Source organism: Rhipicephalus sanguineus, chromosome 5, assembly GCF_013339695.2.
Source record: "Rhipicephalus sanguineus isolate Rsan-2018 chromosome 5, BIME_Rsan_1.4, whole genome shotgun sequence".
Taxonomy (NCBI): domain Eukaryota; kingdom Metazoa; phylum Arthropoda; class Arachnida; order Ixodida; family Ixodidae; genus Rhipicephalus; species Rhipicephalus sanguineus.
In genome coordinates, this window is record NC_051180.1 from 173,200,348 (window position 1) to 173,216,804 (window position 16,457).

At 46.2% G+C, this 16,457-nt stretch overlaps 1 protein-coding gene across 1 annotated transcript; it reads left to right on the forward strand.

Moving 5' to 3' along the window:
* Positions 1–468: 468 nt before the first annotated feature.
* Positions 469–8,185, forward strand: LOC119395107 (transposable element P transposase). The gene is made up of 5 exons (XM_049416089.1): positions 469–544; positions 1,614–1,677; positions 2,765–3,158; positions 3,227–3,892; positions 8,129–8,185. Exons 1-5 carry the CDS (start codon positions 469–471, stop codon positions 8,183–8,185), a joined length of 1,257 nt encoding a protein of 418 aa, XP_049272046.1.
* Positions 8,186–16,457: the final 8,272 nt, after the last annotated feature.

A 16,457-nucleotide genomic window follows, 5' to 3' on the forward strand; every position in this document is an offset into this window, starting at 1 on the left:
TAAGACCTGGTGCTGTACCAAGTATATTCAGACACCGGACTTTACCTAAAGCCAGGAAGCCACCTTTGGAACGTACGGATGGTAGTCCTAAAATACTGCTGTCTGAACTTTTCTTTTTTATGTACACTAACCAATTTTTTGGTACCTTTCTACAATTCAGGTGCTCTACTGCCGAGAAATGCATGTTCATCAAATACCCCGACGTTGAAAGGTACTTGCATGTTCATGGTATTTATTCATCTTTAGGTATTAACTACATTATTAAGGTGAAAGCCTCTGATGCCTTCTCAAACGCAAAAATTGACCGGCGTCGGCGCCAACACGAGTGATTCAGAAAATCATCGTGACGCGCTGACGTCACCACATGACTTCATGATGACATCTCAAATGCCGTTAATTTGGGATGTCATCATGGCATCACGTAAAGTCACGTGATGACGTCATCACGTGACATCGTCCCTTGGTGCAATGTGGGCTGATCACGGAGGCAGTGCGATGATCCGTGAGCGGCCCAACGATCACGGAGGCAGCGTAAAGCGACGATGTACGTCACCAATTTCGGGGATCTGTGACGTGATGTGATGACGTCAGCACGTGATGCCTTTTTGCATCACTCGTGTACACGCCGACTGTGAATTTTCGTGTTTGATGAAGCATCTAAGGCTTTCGCCTTAATATGTTGGCCAATCCCGGAGACAGTGTAAGGGGAAGCGCACTATGCTGATGCCCTAAGAGGCATCACATGACGTCATCATTTGACATCACATGGCGATACCGCCCTCGAGAGTCGTAACGCTTGACATGGTGACGTTATTTCATGACGTCAACTTTGATATCGGCACGTGACGGTAACATTGCAAGCAACGTAATGTTTCACAGGATGTCATCACGCGACCGGTTGCGTGATGACGTCATCGCGTCATGATTTCCTACGTAACGTCACCACTTGATCCCATGGGTTTTTGTACCATCGTATGGTAACGCCGGATTTTTCGCTTCACTGGCAATAAAATGCTTTCCCACGTGTAAATAACTCCCTGAGCAGACTGTAGTGGTGGTTCTCTACAGGTCCGCTAGACATCCGCATTCGCAGGATCGGGACGGTACATGCGTATTTATGCCCTTGCTTCGCAGCCTATTCAGCACATCACATGCAGGCCTGCTAAACTCGGTACAGGTCACGTGTTCAAGTCCCCATTTCGTAGCCGTGGTTCAAAATGAACGCAAGCTTTTGGTCGGTTTCAAGGATTGACCTCATGCACATGTTTTGTAAGAATATTGGAACATTTGCACCAATGAATATGGTCCATTTGTTGTTTTGGTCACTTAACGTTCTTATGTACTTCCAGCGCCTTCATCTGGTAGCGGTATTATCGTGGGTTGCTGCAACTTGCAGGGTGAGTATGGTGCTACAAATAATTTATTCGTAGGAAGGTCTTCGACTGCCCTTTCGCACCTTGTTTTATGGGAAATACAGCTCCCGAAGCCAATGCCAACAATGTGGGTGCTTGCCTTCTGCTTGCAGCTGCTGCACATCTTGAATGTAAGATGCCATTGCTACTTTGTGCATACGTGGCGTACCACTTATGCGGCATGTTTTTTTATGCCTACAGCATCCCCCAGCAGCTCAGGTTACCTGGACAAGCTACACTCAACAACTAGCCTCGTCTCACAGGGGTAAGAGGCGTATAAAGCAAGTTGTAGATGCTGTGTAGCTGGTAGCAATGACATAATATGCAGCAGCTCTTTGCAAGCTTGCTACAGTGTTGCAACACAATTATGCAAGGCACTGCATTTCCTGTATGCGCCACACAACCTTGCAGGTCAACAGATGCTTTCAGAAAATGCGCCTCCTAGTACTAACGAGACGCTTGCGGCAGACACCGATTGTGAGTTTACGTTGCCTACGCATTAGCACTCATATGCAGCTTTATTAATCAACGTCTGTTTTTCATGTACTGAGCAGTCCTAGCATCCAGTCCGGACAATGTGGATGATCTGTATGAGGAACTGCCTGAGTACACAGCGCATAATGCTTTTTCGTGTAGGTGTTGTCAGCAATTTCGGCTTCTGAAAGTCTCTTTCACACAATTAATTGCCTGTTTGTTTCACATTTTCAGTCATTCCAACATCCGGCGATGAGTCTGTGTCAAGCTCCTTTCCGCAGGGTTTGTACTTAATATTATGCGACATTGAAGTAGTAGAGTTGCGTGCGTCGTCTAAGAACTACTTATTTTGCTGTGTCCCGAACAGCTTCACAAGTCAGTGAGCACGCAGGCGCCGACCTTCTGCTGAAAGCTGCAGCCCATGTCGCAGGTAAATTTTCATTGCTGTTTCGTGCAGCCATTGTCTAGCTCTGCCTAAACTGCATGGTGTCTTTGTCAACAGCATCCTCAAACAGCGCAGGCATTCTAAGCAGAGCTGACTCACAAGCTGTAACATCTGAAAACAGCGGTAAGTTGTATAGTCCTTTGAATTTTGCATCCCTGGCACGAATTGCCACCGAAGTTAATTCACACAGTTTTATTTGCAGCTACCCCGACTGTTTCCTACGCTTCTGAACGTTTGGAAGGAGCATGTCATAGTTCAGGGCAACCAAAGAAAATGGACCCTGAAACTTCCAGTTTTATCGTTGGTATGCATCACTTGTGTTTTCTTCCATGCTACAGTTTTATTTACCGCAGATATCTAATGTTGTTTCATTCGTAGATCCAACAAATAAACTGAGAGAGAGCCCACCAGTGCAAGTCCCTTCGGACGGTAGATACCTTTCACCGGATGCTGTAACTGCTCTCCACGAGAGGATACGGGAATTGGAAAACAAGCTCCAACGTACGCAGAGAAGCCTGGCACTTACACAGCAACAGAAGAAGAAAGTATTGCAAGAAAAGAGCAACCTCCAGAAGCAAATTAATCACTTTTTAGCCCCTGACCAGTTGCAGTCCTTAGAAAGGTCATCAAATGGAAAGCAGCGTTGGTCACCGAGCACTATACAGAAAGCCCTAAAAGTTAGACTTTCGTGTGGTGCCCGCGGATATGCCGTTGTGAAGGAACTTTGCACACCTCTTCCAGCTGAACGCACATTACAAAGGCACTTAGAAAAGAACAAATTTTCTCCATGTGTGCTTCATAACATTCTGCACTGCCTTTCTCTGAAAGTAAGTTGATGCGGCACTGTTTATAACAAATTGACTTTGATATCTGAATATCCGCTTTCATTTTTCAGGTTAAGGTTATGGATGATCACGAGCGGCATGCAGTCCTAATGTTCGACGAGATTCAACTAACAACAGGTCTTGCTCTTGATCAGTCAACCGGCGTGGTAATTGGCAGACCTACGATACAGTTAGCTGATGGGACGCTGCCAGAAGACACTCTGGCTACGCATGGACTAGTGTTCATGCTAGGTGGTGTGACCACGCGCTGGAAGCAGACAGTGGCCTATCACTTCACAGGGAACTCTTTTAGTTCTAGTGCTGTGAAGAATGTCATCCTCGACATAATTGAAAAGTGCGAAAAAATTTCTATTTACGTAGACGCAGTGGTCAGCGATATGGCCGGTGGTAACCAGGCCCTTTGGAAAGAGTTTGGCATAATTGTCGGCAAGCACTGCAAAGCATCTGTCTCATGCCCGCACCCATCTGATGCAAGTCGCAGGTTGTATTTCATAGCAGATGTTGCGCATCTCTTGAAGAACCTTCGCAATCATTTTACAAGACGGCAATCATTTTTCTTGCCAGATGACATAGTGACTAAGCTGAAGTTGCCACCAAATGAAGCTAAGATTGAGCACGTAAAGGCTCTTGTGCAGATTGATGCCAAGCTTGATTTGAATCTCGCGCCTCACCTGAAGCCAGCTTGTTTAGAGCCAGGACATTTTGAAAAGATGAAAGTAGGCCTAGCCTATTCATTTTTTAATCATGATACAGCAGCTGCCATTCGTTTCCTAGTACAACAAGGAGACCTTCCCAAGGAAACCCTCACAACTGCCTGGTTTTTTGAGACCGTTTTCCGATGGTTTAAGTTATTGACATCGAGGACAACAAAGCTTGCCATTAGTAAGCTTGATGAGCAGAAGTACAGCGAAACGGTTGCATTCCTCAATAATGTCATTGACTTATTTGAAAGAATGCAAATCGGCAGTGCAAAGAAAAGTGCTTGGAAGCCTGTGCAGACAGGAGTGGTCTTAGTGACAAGAGTAGCACTTGAATTGCAGGAATACTACTTGAACAAAAAGAACTTCTTTTGTGTGCTCTTTAGCAGATTCGGACAAGATGCGCTGGAAAACTTATTTTCCACATTGCGCTCAAAAAATCCAGTGCCAAGGCCCCTTGAATTCCGCTGTGCTATTCGAGCTGCAACAATGGCACAGTTTTTAAGACCTAGCAAAGATGGCAGCTACGCTACTGATGATGGATTTTTTCTCACTGGCCTGAATACCTCAGCTGGAAAAGCTTGTTCCGAGACAGAAGGCACAGCATTTTCTGCCCTTCCTAATGAAATTCTTGAACTGAGCAGTGCAGAACAAGAATCGTTAGACTACCTGGCAGGGTACGTTGTGAGCAATGTGCTGAAAAATGCAGTATGCTGTAGTGAGTGCAACGCGTCAATTCAATCGAACAGTGCGAGCACTCTGACACGCCTGAAATCCTACACGAGTAACATTAACCTTGTCATACCTTCGCCAGCAGTTCTACATTTAATTGAAACTGCGGAGGGTTTATTTCGTGCTAACAGTCGAGGCCTTCTGCAAAATAAAGTAACTCTTGCACAGCTAGAATCGTCTGCTAAGAGTAATATTACATCAGTAAATTGATTCCCATCTTGCCATGATGTTGAGACGAAGCTGCTGAAGGTGTTTTTCAAAAGAAGGCTACACATTTCTTTGAGGAAGGAGAATGAGCGTGCAGCATCAAACTGTTCAAATGTGAAGTGTGGTAGTAGTAGTGTGGGAAAGCAAGTGGCGACAACTGGCGTAAGGTGAGAACCGTCTAATTGATGTCTCCCGTTTTTTCTACTGAAACGTTGCTCTTTGCTCGAGGAATCGTCCTCCACATTTTCGGTTTAGTTTCTTTTTCCTAGTCAGTGTTATTAAGATTTTGTTTTCTTGATTGCATTTCGTTTATAATTAAGGACTTGTTATATAATAAAGCCTGTTGACTTATATGGCAATCCACCTTGAATTAACACCATACATTTTTCTTGCTGCATTTCTCAAATGTGTACGCTCGTCAGCACGCACCGGTGTTAAATTGCCGTTTAATGACAGCATTACTTATTTGCTTGTAGTACTTAGCGCAAAGGTGTTATTGCATTAAACGTGAATGACCAAACTTACCAAACAGCTTGCGTCTGTTTAAACTCATGCGTGCATGTTATGTTCTCGGTACTGTAATTATGTACGTGGGTGGCTGCAAACGCAAACTTGTAATGTATAATTGTTGGAAAATAAATCTCAAACATGAAGCTTTTGTGGTCAAGCACGAATGGCATGAAGTTTCTTATTCTTCTTTTCAGCTCCATTACGACAATTTAACACAATACGGGTGTGAAATCGCACTGTATTGCAACCTTGTGGCAGACTAAAAGTAATGTTCTCAGCATGAGCTCAACGTAATTGTGTTAGCTAGCGTGTGTGAAATGCGTCCTCTGGTTAGTTTGCGCTTCCTTTCTTGAAAACTCTGCGCTCGCCACTTTCCTATCAAGGATGCTTTTTAATAACGCGCACACCATTCGTGGCCTGGAAGTACCGCGCGCTCGGCGATAATGCAAGGAAAGGCGCGCGAGATTGATGGTTATCGGGACAGGAATACGCCCCATAGCACGCCCTTTTTGTGAGATTGCTAAACAGTTAACAGGAAATAGCGAGCGCAGTGATTTGGTGAAAAAAAAAATAACAAGTGACCCAGATGCTGAATATTGTTCTGTGGGAAAGAGATGCGTCAAATACACCCTTTTGTATTGCAGTGTACAGTGCGATACATAATATAGGCACGTATAGCTGCATTACCTATTTTTATCTAACCGATACTTCAGAACGGCTACCTCTAGTGCGTACTGGCAGCCTCAGTGCGTCATTGGTACGCGCGGCGAATTCGCCTCGCGAGGGCGACGCGTACAATGTATAGGTTTCAGAAGGCTTCTTGTAGAGCGGGACGTTAACGTTCTACATCACACGTGTCGTTTACAAACGTGTGCTAAGATCTCCTAAACAACATATAATTAAAAAAAAGGATATCAAGAACTAGAGGGCTAGTGCGAATGCTTAAAGCGCGCCGCCTGGCAAGCGCGCGCTCACTTTGCGAAGCGTCGTCTGCTACGCAGGAGCAAGGTAGGTGGCGCCACGTTCAAAAAGAGAGTGCGAAGGAGAGGAGACCGAGGAGGAACGCGAGCGGAGGAGGAGAGTGTCGCTACTTCACGAAGTTTCAGGGACTTTACGCTCAGCGGGGCGCCAGCGCCATCGGTGCGGCCGCGCATCAAAGCTAGTCGGCGCAGGCGCACAAGTGCGTGGAGGCGGGGCTTCGTTTCGATTCAAAAGCGCGGGAGCGCGTCGTGCCTGTTTTGCCGTGAAGCAAACTTAGAGCGCCTGAGAAACCGCGAAGGCGTTGCAGGAAAGCGCGGTTCGCGCAGCGCTACGTGGTATTTAGTTCCAGCGTCTGGCAATTGAGCGATCCCTCTTTTCAGTACCATATTACCAGTATAATGTGTACATCGCTGCACAATTCTGAGGATTGGTTTCGCTTGGTTTGTGGTGCTTTAAGTCCATGAAAGGGCTCTGATATTGAGAGACGAATAGAACAATCAATGCGTAGTCAATGCGGGATAAAATCCCTAGGATTGCAGCAGCGTCTCGACACTTTTCACGTTCGCGTTCGAACTTTAGCAGCCGAGAATTTTGCTTTATTTTCATTATTTTTTACGCTGAACCCATGAGCCATACCTCGAACGACAATGAACCTTCGTTTGGGCCTAAGTATTCCTAAGGTGAAATTTACAGCGCAAACACACAAGTCACCCCACGAAGAAAACACACACCACACGCAGCGCTTGCATGATTCAGGTATTTTATTCGGGAAGCGCCTTATGTAAATTTGCTCTAAGTATAACCTCAAGGTACCTTTGGAAAATATCCTACACATGGGTAACTCCTGAAGAAGCCTCTCGCCCCTCCCTTCCCGTATCCTAGGTAGTTTAAAGGAACACGGACAGGAGAATAGAGAGGACGGTGCTTGAATCTGTGGTTTCGGGTTTGTTTCTTGTTTAACCCTGATTGCTGCAATAATCTCAGTACGCGTAGACCAGCTCGCCAAAAATTCTGCGTCTTCACGTTCTGGCCTCCCAAGGTTCCCCTAAGGTGGTCGTTTGCGGTTCATGTGTTAGACCATCACAGATTTTTATCTGGTGGTGATACTGATACGAGCTAGGTTGCAGATGATTTTCAAGCTAACAGTGCCGTATGTCCAATAAAAAAGCTGCATACGCTCAAGTCGCCAGACGTTGTTTTAGTCAGAGTAAATTGATGGGCTGGCCTAACATTCCGCAATGAGTATTTCAGTTCGGAAATGTGGTCTTTCTGTCTTGTTGCTCTTTTCTGACACTCGGTAGTAGAATGGCTGCAAACCTGCGAAGGCTGCACCACTTTTCGGCGGACGTTCAACAATACAGCAATGTCACGTGTTCCAGAAGGCGAAAGGAGGGACTTCGAGGATTTGAGCCTGCGAAGCCATTCGCAAAGGCAGACATCTGCGATGAAGAATCGGCCGCTTTCTACTATAAACCGTATCATCCAGGTGTATAGGACAGAGGGAAGAATAAAGGACGCTGCTCGTAAAGCATGCCTGAAGGTGACCACTGGCGACGAAGACATCGCCATCGTCGCAGCAGCTGTCGACAATCCGGGTGCAAGTGTCAGCGAAATTAAGCAATGTACAGGGCTGGCGGGTGTTTCTTACGCGACCGTCAAACGTCGCCTGTACGCGGCTGGCCTCAAATCACGAGTAGCGGTTCAGACGCCTCTCTTAAGCCAGGCAAACAAGCAAAAGCGCCTCGACTTCGCAAGACAGCATCTGCAATGGACCGAGAACCACTGGGCTGAAGGTCGTTTTCACAGATGAATCTTCGTTTACAGCAAGGTGGGAGCAGCGGCGACAGCGAGTCTGGCGACCCCAAAACTGCCGGCAAGTAACATTTACATGAGTTTCCGTATTCGAAAACGTGTCAGGTTGTGTTTTGAACGATAATATGCGCTGTGCAATTGCAAATTGAAATTACTGTCAAAACGATAAACATTGCATTAGTCGCATTGCCTGCTATCAGCACATTTTCGATTTCATAACTACCCTGGTGCCTTTTAGCAGGCCCGTAGGCAGCCCCCCCCCCCCGGAATTCGGATGGTTGTCTGTGTTTTAGCGAAAATGACTAATAAAAAGGGGTATTTTTCAAGGCCTTCAGCGAGTGACCCCCTCCCGAAGAAAAAATTGCGGCTACGGGCCTGTCTTTTAGGTTGAGTAAATAGGGCCCGTGCAATAATTATGTTCCTTTAAGGGACTAATAATAATAATAATAATAATAATAATAATAATAATAATAATAATAATAATAATAATAATAATAATAATAATAATAATAAAAGTTATTATTATTATTATTATTATTATTATTATTATTATTATTATTATTATTATTATTATTATTATTATTATTATTATAACTACTAGTACTACTGAACGTGCCGAGGCTGAACTGGATCGATTGATACAAACGCGATGGAATGCAATAGAAACATAATTTACCTTCCGTATTGTGCTAATTATTTTAAACGAATTATTGAGCGGACAGGTGTAATTAGCTGCGTATTCCCAGTACAAGAGTTTACGTTAAGCCAAGCTTAGATCAGGTTTGACCAAAAAATACGTGTGCTGAGTGTAACAGGACAGGCAGAAATCTGAATCCCACACAATATTAGGTCCAATAACATGTTAGCTATCAGAAAAATGATTTTCGCACACGGCGGCATTTGTAGAGAATATCTTCTGTCAGAATCTTGGAGTATGTTATCTAATAATATTTGATACGAAGTGAAGCGAAAAAAGAGCGGCACCGTTTGCTTATCTTTTATGAAAACTTGAAGGTAAAACTGGTTTGTTACCGTCATTATCCACCCAGCAATGCTAAAACACAGAACTGAATGCATTTCTCTTTAATCGAATTATATCCTTCGTACTTGATAAGAACGCTAACAAGTTACGTCGTTTTTTTTGTAGGTACATGCCAGAATACATGCATCGAGTGGCAGCCAGCGGTCGTTCTGTCCTAAGCGTTTGGGGCGCCGTCACCGCTGAAGGGCTGGGACCCTTGTAAGAAGTGACAGTCGCCTTACAGCAGTTGCATATTGCGGATTTCTAGACGACGCTCTTGTTCCTTACCTAGTTGGAGGACCATTCAAGAGGCCGACTTTATATTGCAGCACGACAACTCCCCTATATACAAGTCAAAAAAGGTCAATGCGTTTTTCGAGAGTCACGACGTGGCAGTACTCGAGTGGCCTCCTCAGTCGAGAGACTTAAATATAATAGAAAATGTATGGGGAAGCATGAAGCGTGCCTTGGCCCACCGACAGCTCCGTGCCGTCTCAGCGGACGGGCTTTGACATATTGTGCGACTGAGGACCAACGGTAACATTTGCCAGCCGCTGTACAGGAGCCTCCCCAGCCGAATGAACGCTGTTATTGGAACTGGGGGCGAACCAACCCGCTACTGATCGTAGCAAACTTCGCGAAACGCGGAAGTAACGAACCCCGTAACCGCCTCAGCGGCCTTACTGTCACAAGCCAGTGCTAAATAGGGCGCGCCGCCACTTTCACACGACAGCATGGAATCGCGGCGCCAGCAGTTTCCTCCCTTCAGTGCGCGAAACGAAAAAACAAACATCAAAAGATGCCGCGATTCAAGTCGCCGACAACTGTCGCGTCTCCAAAGCGCAACCGGCGCAAAACCTCCTCGTCCCTTAGAAACGGCCGCCGTCATCAAACGCCTGGAAGGGTTTTGAATTATTGCGAAAAGAAGCATGACGCTACACTGAAAGAAATTTCCTTAGAATCTACGAACAAAATGTTCGTAAAATTTAAGGATGCCTGCCCTTTTATTCAAACACGGCAATAACTTACCTAAATGCCAACAGACATGTGTCAGTTTTTTCAAATACGGAAAGAGTCTCCTTGTATAATGTGCCACTTAAAAGTCGTAAAAGTTGGCTTCCATTTCTAATTAGTGTTCTAATTAAGTTCTAATTAATGTTGTGGCTTCCTTTCGAGTTATTTTCCAACCAAAGAACCCTCGTCGTTACCAGGCTACTTTTTTAGGCAAGGTGCTTTGGCGGAAAGCACGGGGAACGTGTTATAAGTATATATATATATATATATTAGGGGTGTGCGAATATTCAAAATTTCGAATATTTTTCGAATAGTGTTTGCTATTTGATTCGATTCGCACTGGAATTTCACTATTCGAACTATTCGAACTTCCCAAAAACAAATACAGTCAACACCCGATTGAAAGTGACCCCTTCAAATTTTTAATATGCTTCACCACATTACACACTCGTATCGTGGCAAAGCTGTCTTTCAAGCTCCGTTACGGTCGAACTTTGCCAAAAGGCCACGTCCGATTGAAAGTGGTCCCTAGATATTTAATATGCTTCACCTCATTACACCCCAGTATTGCGGCAAAGCTGCCATTCAAGCTCCGTTACGGTCGCAAATGCATTAACTCAAGAAAACGCTGGTTCCAACATGGAGAAGAAAAATGTGGCAGAGGTGGGGGCTCAATTAATGCTGTTTTGGACCTGAAATTTGGGCAGGAAATGTGAAAAATTGGAAGCCGAAGCTTTTTAGCATCCAATATTTCAGATGTTCTTATAATATAGACGTCTAGGAGGCAGATTTGGAACTTGTCCGCCTCATCAGTTGGGCTTCCACAGAAGTTCCACAGAAAGAGGAGGAGAGGCTGAGGAAACGGCATCTTCGCCTATCACGTGTAAAGTGTTATCGGCAACACTTTGGTTGCACCAAACCACGTACATAAATACAATTCGGCCTCTACATTGCCTCATTCTTTATAAGACAACTATGAAACCCCACCCCGCCAGTGCTTCATCAACCTAGTGAAAAGAAACACTTTCATGTTGCTATCTCATAGGAATATGCTTAGGAATCCTCTCTTAACATTTTTTTCTGCAATTTCGCTTCGAAGTATTCGAAAAATATTCTAGAAATATTCGAGAATTATTCGAAAAATATTCGATTCGATTCGCACTCACACTTCAATATTTGAATTCGCTTCGCACCCAAAATTTTGCTATTCGCACAGCTCTAATATATATATATATATATATATATATATATATATATATATATATATATATATATTCACCCTGTGCATGGTTTCTCTTGGTTAATGGCATTTTTAGTTGCGAAGCATCTTATGGCGGGGCTCAAACTGTGTGCGGCGTGACCACCCTTACTGCGCATGCGCAAGTCCTCTCCACAGACCTCCTCCCCACTCTCCCTTTCCCCCTCTCTCCTCCCTCTGTCCACTCCCCCTCTGAAACGCGGGCTCGACATGCCGAAACGCTGCTTCGCATCGCCTCATGGCCGCCTTTAGCGGGAGATGGTGTGCCCCTCTCCTGCGCAACGCCGCGATGAGCGCATGCGCGTCTCTTCCCCCTCTCCCTCCTCTCCTTCGCTACCCCCCCCCTCTCGCGCCTGACGACCGCGTTCACCGCTGGCCCTGAGAGAATTAACGGCCAGGCTAGAGGGAAGACACGACGTGCGTAGAGTTCCTCTTCGGGTTCCACGACGCGAGGTCGGTAGCATGCCCAACGAACGCCAACGGAACGCGATCGTGCAAGTGTTCCGGCTTCGTATCGCCTCATGGTCCCCTTTAGCGGGAGATGTTGTAATTTTTAAAGTGCAGAGCACTTTAGAGGCCAGGGCTGTCGTCATCGTATGCTGTCGTCGTCTCATGTCACTTGGCGTCACGTATAGGCGAAGCCATGTATAGCACAGCCATGTATATATAGCATAGCCATGTGTGGGTGAGAAAACGAAGTGAAGTTGAGTGAGGTTTTCACGTTACCACCTGTCACTTAGGTTCTTCATACAGTCACATAATCATCATCATCATCATCATCATCAACAGTCACATCAGGCAATACCAATTTTGGTGTATAACAAGCTAGCGAAATGGCCGCGAATGCACCATGAGCGTGATGACATATAAATCATGACACACATGACATGCATATCATGGTTTTCATGCTACCACCCGTCATTCATGTTCGTCATACAGGCGCGTCGCCTGTATGATATACACCAATTTTGGTGTATATCAGTCTAGCGAAACGACCGCGAGGGCACCATGAGCTTGGTATGTAAATCATGTCGTACATGACTTACATGTCATGATTTTTATGTTACCGCCTCTCATTTACGTTCGTCATGCAGTCGCGTCGAGTAATACCAGTTTTGGTGTATATCAGTCTAGCGAAACGGCCACGAGTGCGCCATGAGCATGGCATGTAAATCATGCCATGCATGTCATGACTTTCATGTACCACCTCTCATTTACGTTCGTCATGCAGTCGCGTCGCGCAATACCAGTTTTGGTGCATATCAATCTAGCGATAAGGCCACGAGTGCGCCATGAGCAAGACATGTCAATCATGTCGTACATGTCATGCGTGTCACTATTTTCATGTTACCACCTCTCATTTACGTTCGTCATACAGTCGCGTCGCGCAATACCAGTTTTGGTGTATATCAGTCTAGCGAAACGGCCACGAGTGCGCCATGAGCATGGCATGTAAACCATGTCGTACATGCCACGCATGTCATAACTTTCATGTTACCACCTCTCATTTACGTTCGTCATACAGTCGCGTCACGCAATACCAATTTTGGTGTATATCAAGCTAGCGAAGCGGCCGCGAATGCATGTGAGCATGGCATGTAAATCATGACATACATGTCATGATTCTCATGGTACCAACTATTATTCCATGTTCTTCAGACAGTCACATCGCGCAATGCCAATTTTGGTGTATATCAATCTAGCGAAACAACCGCGAGCGCACCATGAGCGTGGTATGTAAATCATGTCGTACATGACTTGCATGTCATGATTTTCATGTTGCCACCTCTCATTTACGTTCGCCATACAGTCGTGTCGCGCACTACCAATTTTGGTGTATATCAGTCTAGCGAAACGGCCACGAGTGCGCCATGAGTATGGCATGTAAATCATGACATACATGACATGTATGTCATGGTTTTCATGTTACCACCTGTTATTCATGTCCCTTATACAGTCACATCGCACAACACCAAGTTTGGTGTATATCAATTTAGCGAAACGGCCGCGAGTGCGCCATGAGCGTGGCATGTAAACCATGTCGTACATGCATGCATGTCATGATTTTCATGTTACCACGTGTCAGTTATGTTTGTCATACAGAAATGTCTCCTCATACCAGTTTTCGTATATATCCATTCATTTAAACGGCCGCGAGCGCCCCGAGACCGTGTCACGTAAATCATGCTGCACATGACATGCGGTTCATGAGTTGCATGTCAGGACCTGTCATTATGTTTGTTATGGACTCTTGTCACGCCATACCAATTTTGGTATATATGAAACTAACGGTACGGCCGCAAGAGCCCCAAGGCCGTGGAATGTAAATCATGCTGTTCATGACATGCATGTCATGATTTTCATGCTATGACCTGTCATTTGTGTTCGTAATAAGGTCATGTTATGCCACACGAATTTTGGTATACATCCGATTAACGAAACGGCCAGGAGAGCACAAAGTCGTAGGCGGCTAGATAGATAGATAGATAGATAGATAGATAGATAGATAGATAGATAGATAGATAGATAGATAGATAGATAGATAGATAGATACGCTCAAAATCGCAGAAGTTCGCTAAGAAATGCTTCGCATTTAAAAAAGTGGGGTTAGCGAATGACGCTTCGCGATGAGTCTGTACTGGTGTGCTTTTTGTTCTTTTCCATCGCTATTTATGATCCTTCCGATAACGGACCGTTTCGTGCGCATGTATGAGTGTGTTCTTGGTGCGTTTCAAAGCCGCTAGACTAGGCTCGCGTCATGAAGGAAGCAGAGTAACGTAGCAGTAGCGAGGGCAGAGCGGCGGCGATCGTCACAGCCTGCGAGATGCAGCGCGTCCTGAAGCGTCGCACAGGACAGGCCGACAAGGGTAGGGGCATGAAAGAGAGAGGTAGGAGGGTGAAGGGGAAAAAAAGAGGAGGATGGTCGCACTCTGCTCGCGTGTCCCTCGGCAGCAGAAACCCGCGGCGCGGGCCGCCCCCAAGGAGAGGAGTAGTCAAGCAGGTCGGCAGGGGAGAGAAGGATGCCAGCAGCATCTCGTGACGGGCGCACGGTCGCGGGAGAAGTCAGCGCCGCAGGAGTGTAAACAAACTGTCAGGAGACGGCTAAATACGGGCCTCAAAGGCGCGTAAACAGACCGGCGCCGCCGAAAAAATCGAGCAGAGCATAACACGCCTGCAAGACCAAGAAGTGCAGTGCGCGAGTCACACAGGACGTTTTGTGTGCATGTGCGAGTGCGTTCTTGGCGCGTTTCAAAGCCGCTAGACTGGGCTCGCGTCATGAAGGAAGCAGAGTAACGTAGCGAGGGCAGAGCGGCGACGATCGTCACAGCCTGCGAGATGAAGCGCGTCCTGAAGCGTCGCACAGGGCAGGCGGACAAGGTCAACAAGGTCGTGGTGGTAGTGGTTTGAAGAGGAAAAGGCGCCTAATTTCTGCAGCCCGGTCGGGAGCACGGCGCACGCCTCAACCACTGACCTCCATTAAAAAGGCTGGACGGCGCATCCCCGCTCTGCGAGGCGGGCGCTTGTGAAGCCACCGGAAGGTGCCCTGTTTGTCCCGGAAGCCGGCGTCTTCTGTGCGTCTCAGTCGCGCAATTCAAATATTCTCGGGTAGCAGCTGCTGTTATGATCGTTTTTATTTTTTATTTTTTCAAACTCTGCGATTACGCCTCACTTTAGACGCCGACGAACGCTACACGAAAGATGACAGACGCCGTGCCGACACCGTCCGAATACGGCGGAGTGCTACAACGTACAAAATGCGCAAAAAGTAATGCAACTTTGAGGTACTTACGCGTGAAATGTCTTCCCTGACGACTTTTCCGGTCGATTCGTACAGTTTACTGCGTTACAGGCAGGTATCTTTTTTAAAAAAGAAGAGAAAAGCTCTTTTCCGGGACAAAAACGGCGGCTTCCGGTGGCCTCACGCCCGCGTGCTCGATGCGCCATCCAGCTCCCCCTAGTGGAGATCAGTGGCCTCAACAAGGTACCGAAAGAGTAGGATAAAGAAGGGGGGAAGAGCGAGAACACAGCGAGAACAGAAAACGCGAGGAGTGTGCACTCCGTAACTCAGTTCAAATCACCCGCCTCGCTCGAGCCAATCACGTCAAGCCAAAGACGTGCGTGCGGGACCACACACAAAAAAAAAAACAATTTTCGACAAAACAGATCCTACCACAACAAAATTGCTCCGTGCTTGTATAGTTATAATGTTTGTTGATATCACGCGGGGTATCATTGCTGTCAGTTGATAATTAGAGATATAACGCACTAAATTCAAATCACCCGCTGCGCGAGAGCCAATCCCTTCAAACCAAAACCACGCGTGCGGGACAACGTTCAGCGCGATAGAAAAAAAATGTACCGGCGTGGGTATAGTGTACTAGAATAATTTCCTCGTGACGCGTCTGAGAAGGAGCGCGCGTGCCCGTTTGTGTAGACGCCACCAGGCGCCGCCACTGCGCCTTTTTCTAGTCGTCTGCTAGCGTAAATGCCGCAGACCGGCGGATTCATTGCAGTTCGGGACATCGCCTGCAGCAGTATCTATTCGCATTTTTTTATCATCCATTTGCACAAACCCATCATATGAGTAACTCTGCATGTTTTGCTCCTATTGCGCAATACCTAGCACAACATTTAAATCGCATGCTCATCGCAAACTACACAAAAGTGCTCAGCAACGTCTACGCTGCGTTGCTATGCCAGAAGGCGTACGATGAAATAACGGCCTCGACGGACGCATATTGATGGTGGCAAACTTTTCGTGATTTATTCTCGGTTACAGAAACGCAGCTAAACAAGATTATTCCGGCGTTTCCTTACCTCATTTTACGGCGTGCAATGAGACGTACTACATGGAAGCATCCCACATGTAAGCGTCCGGAGAAAAAAAATTCATCCATTTTTTTTTCACAAGAACTACGACGTTGAACGTAGCGTCGCAGGGGACGCGCACGAGGCAAGCAGCTGCAAAGCGCGTCTGAACCGGACCAAACCGGCGCGAACTGGCTCCGCGACTAGAAAAAAGCGCAGCAACGCCACCAGTGGCGTCT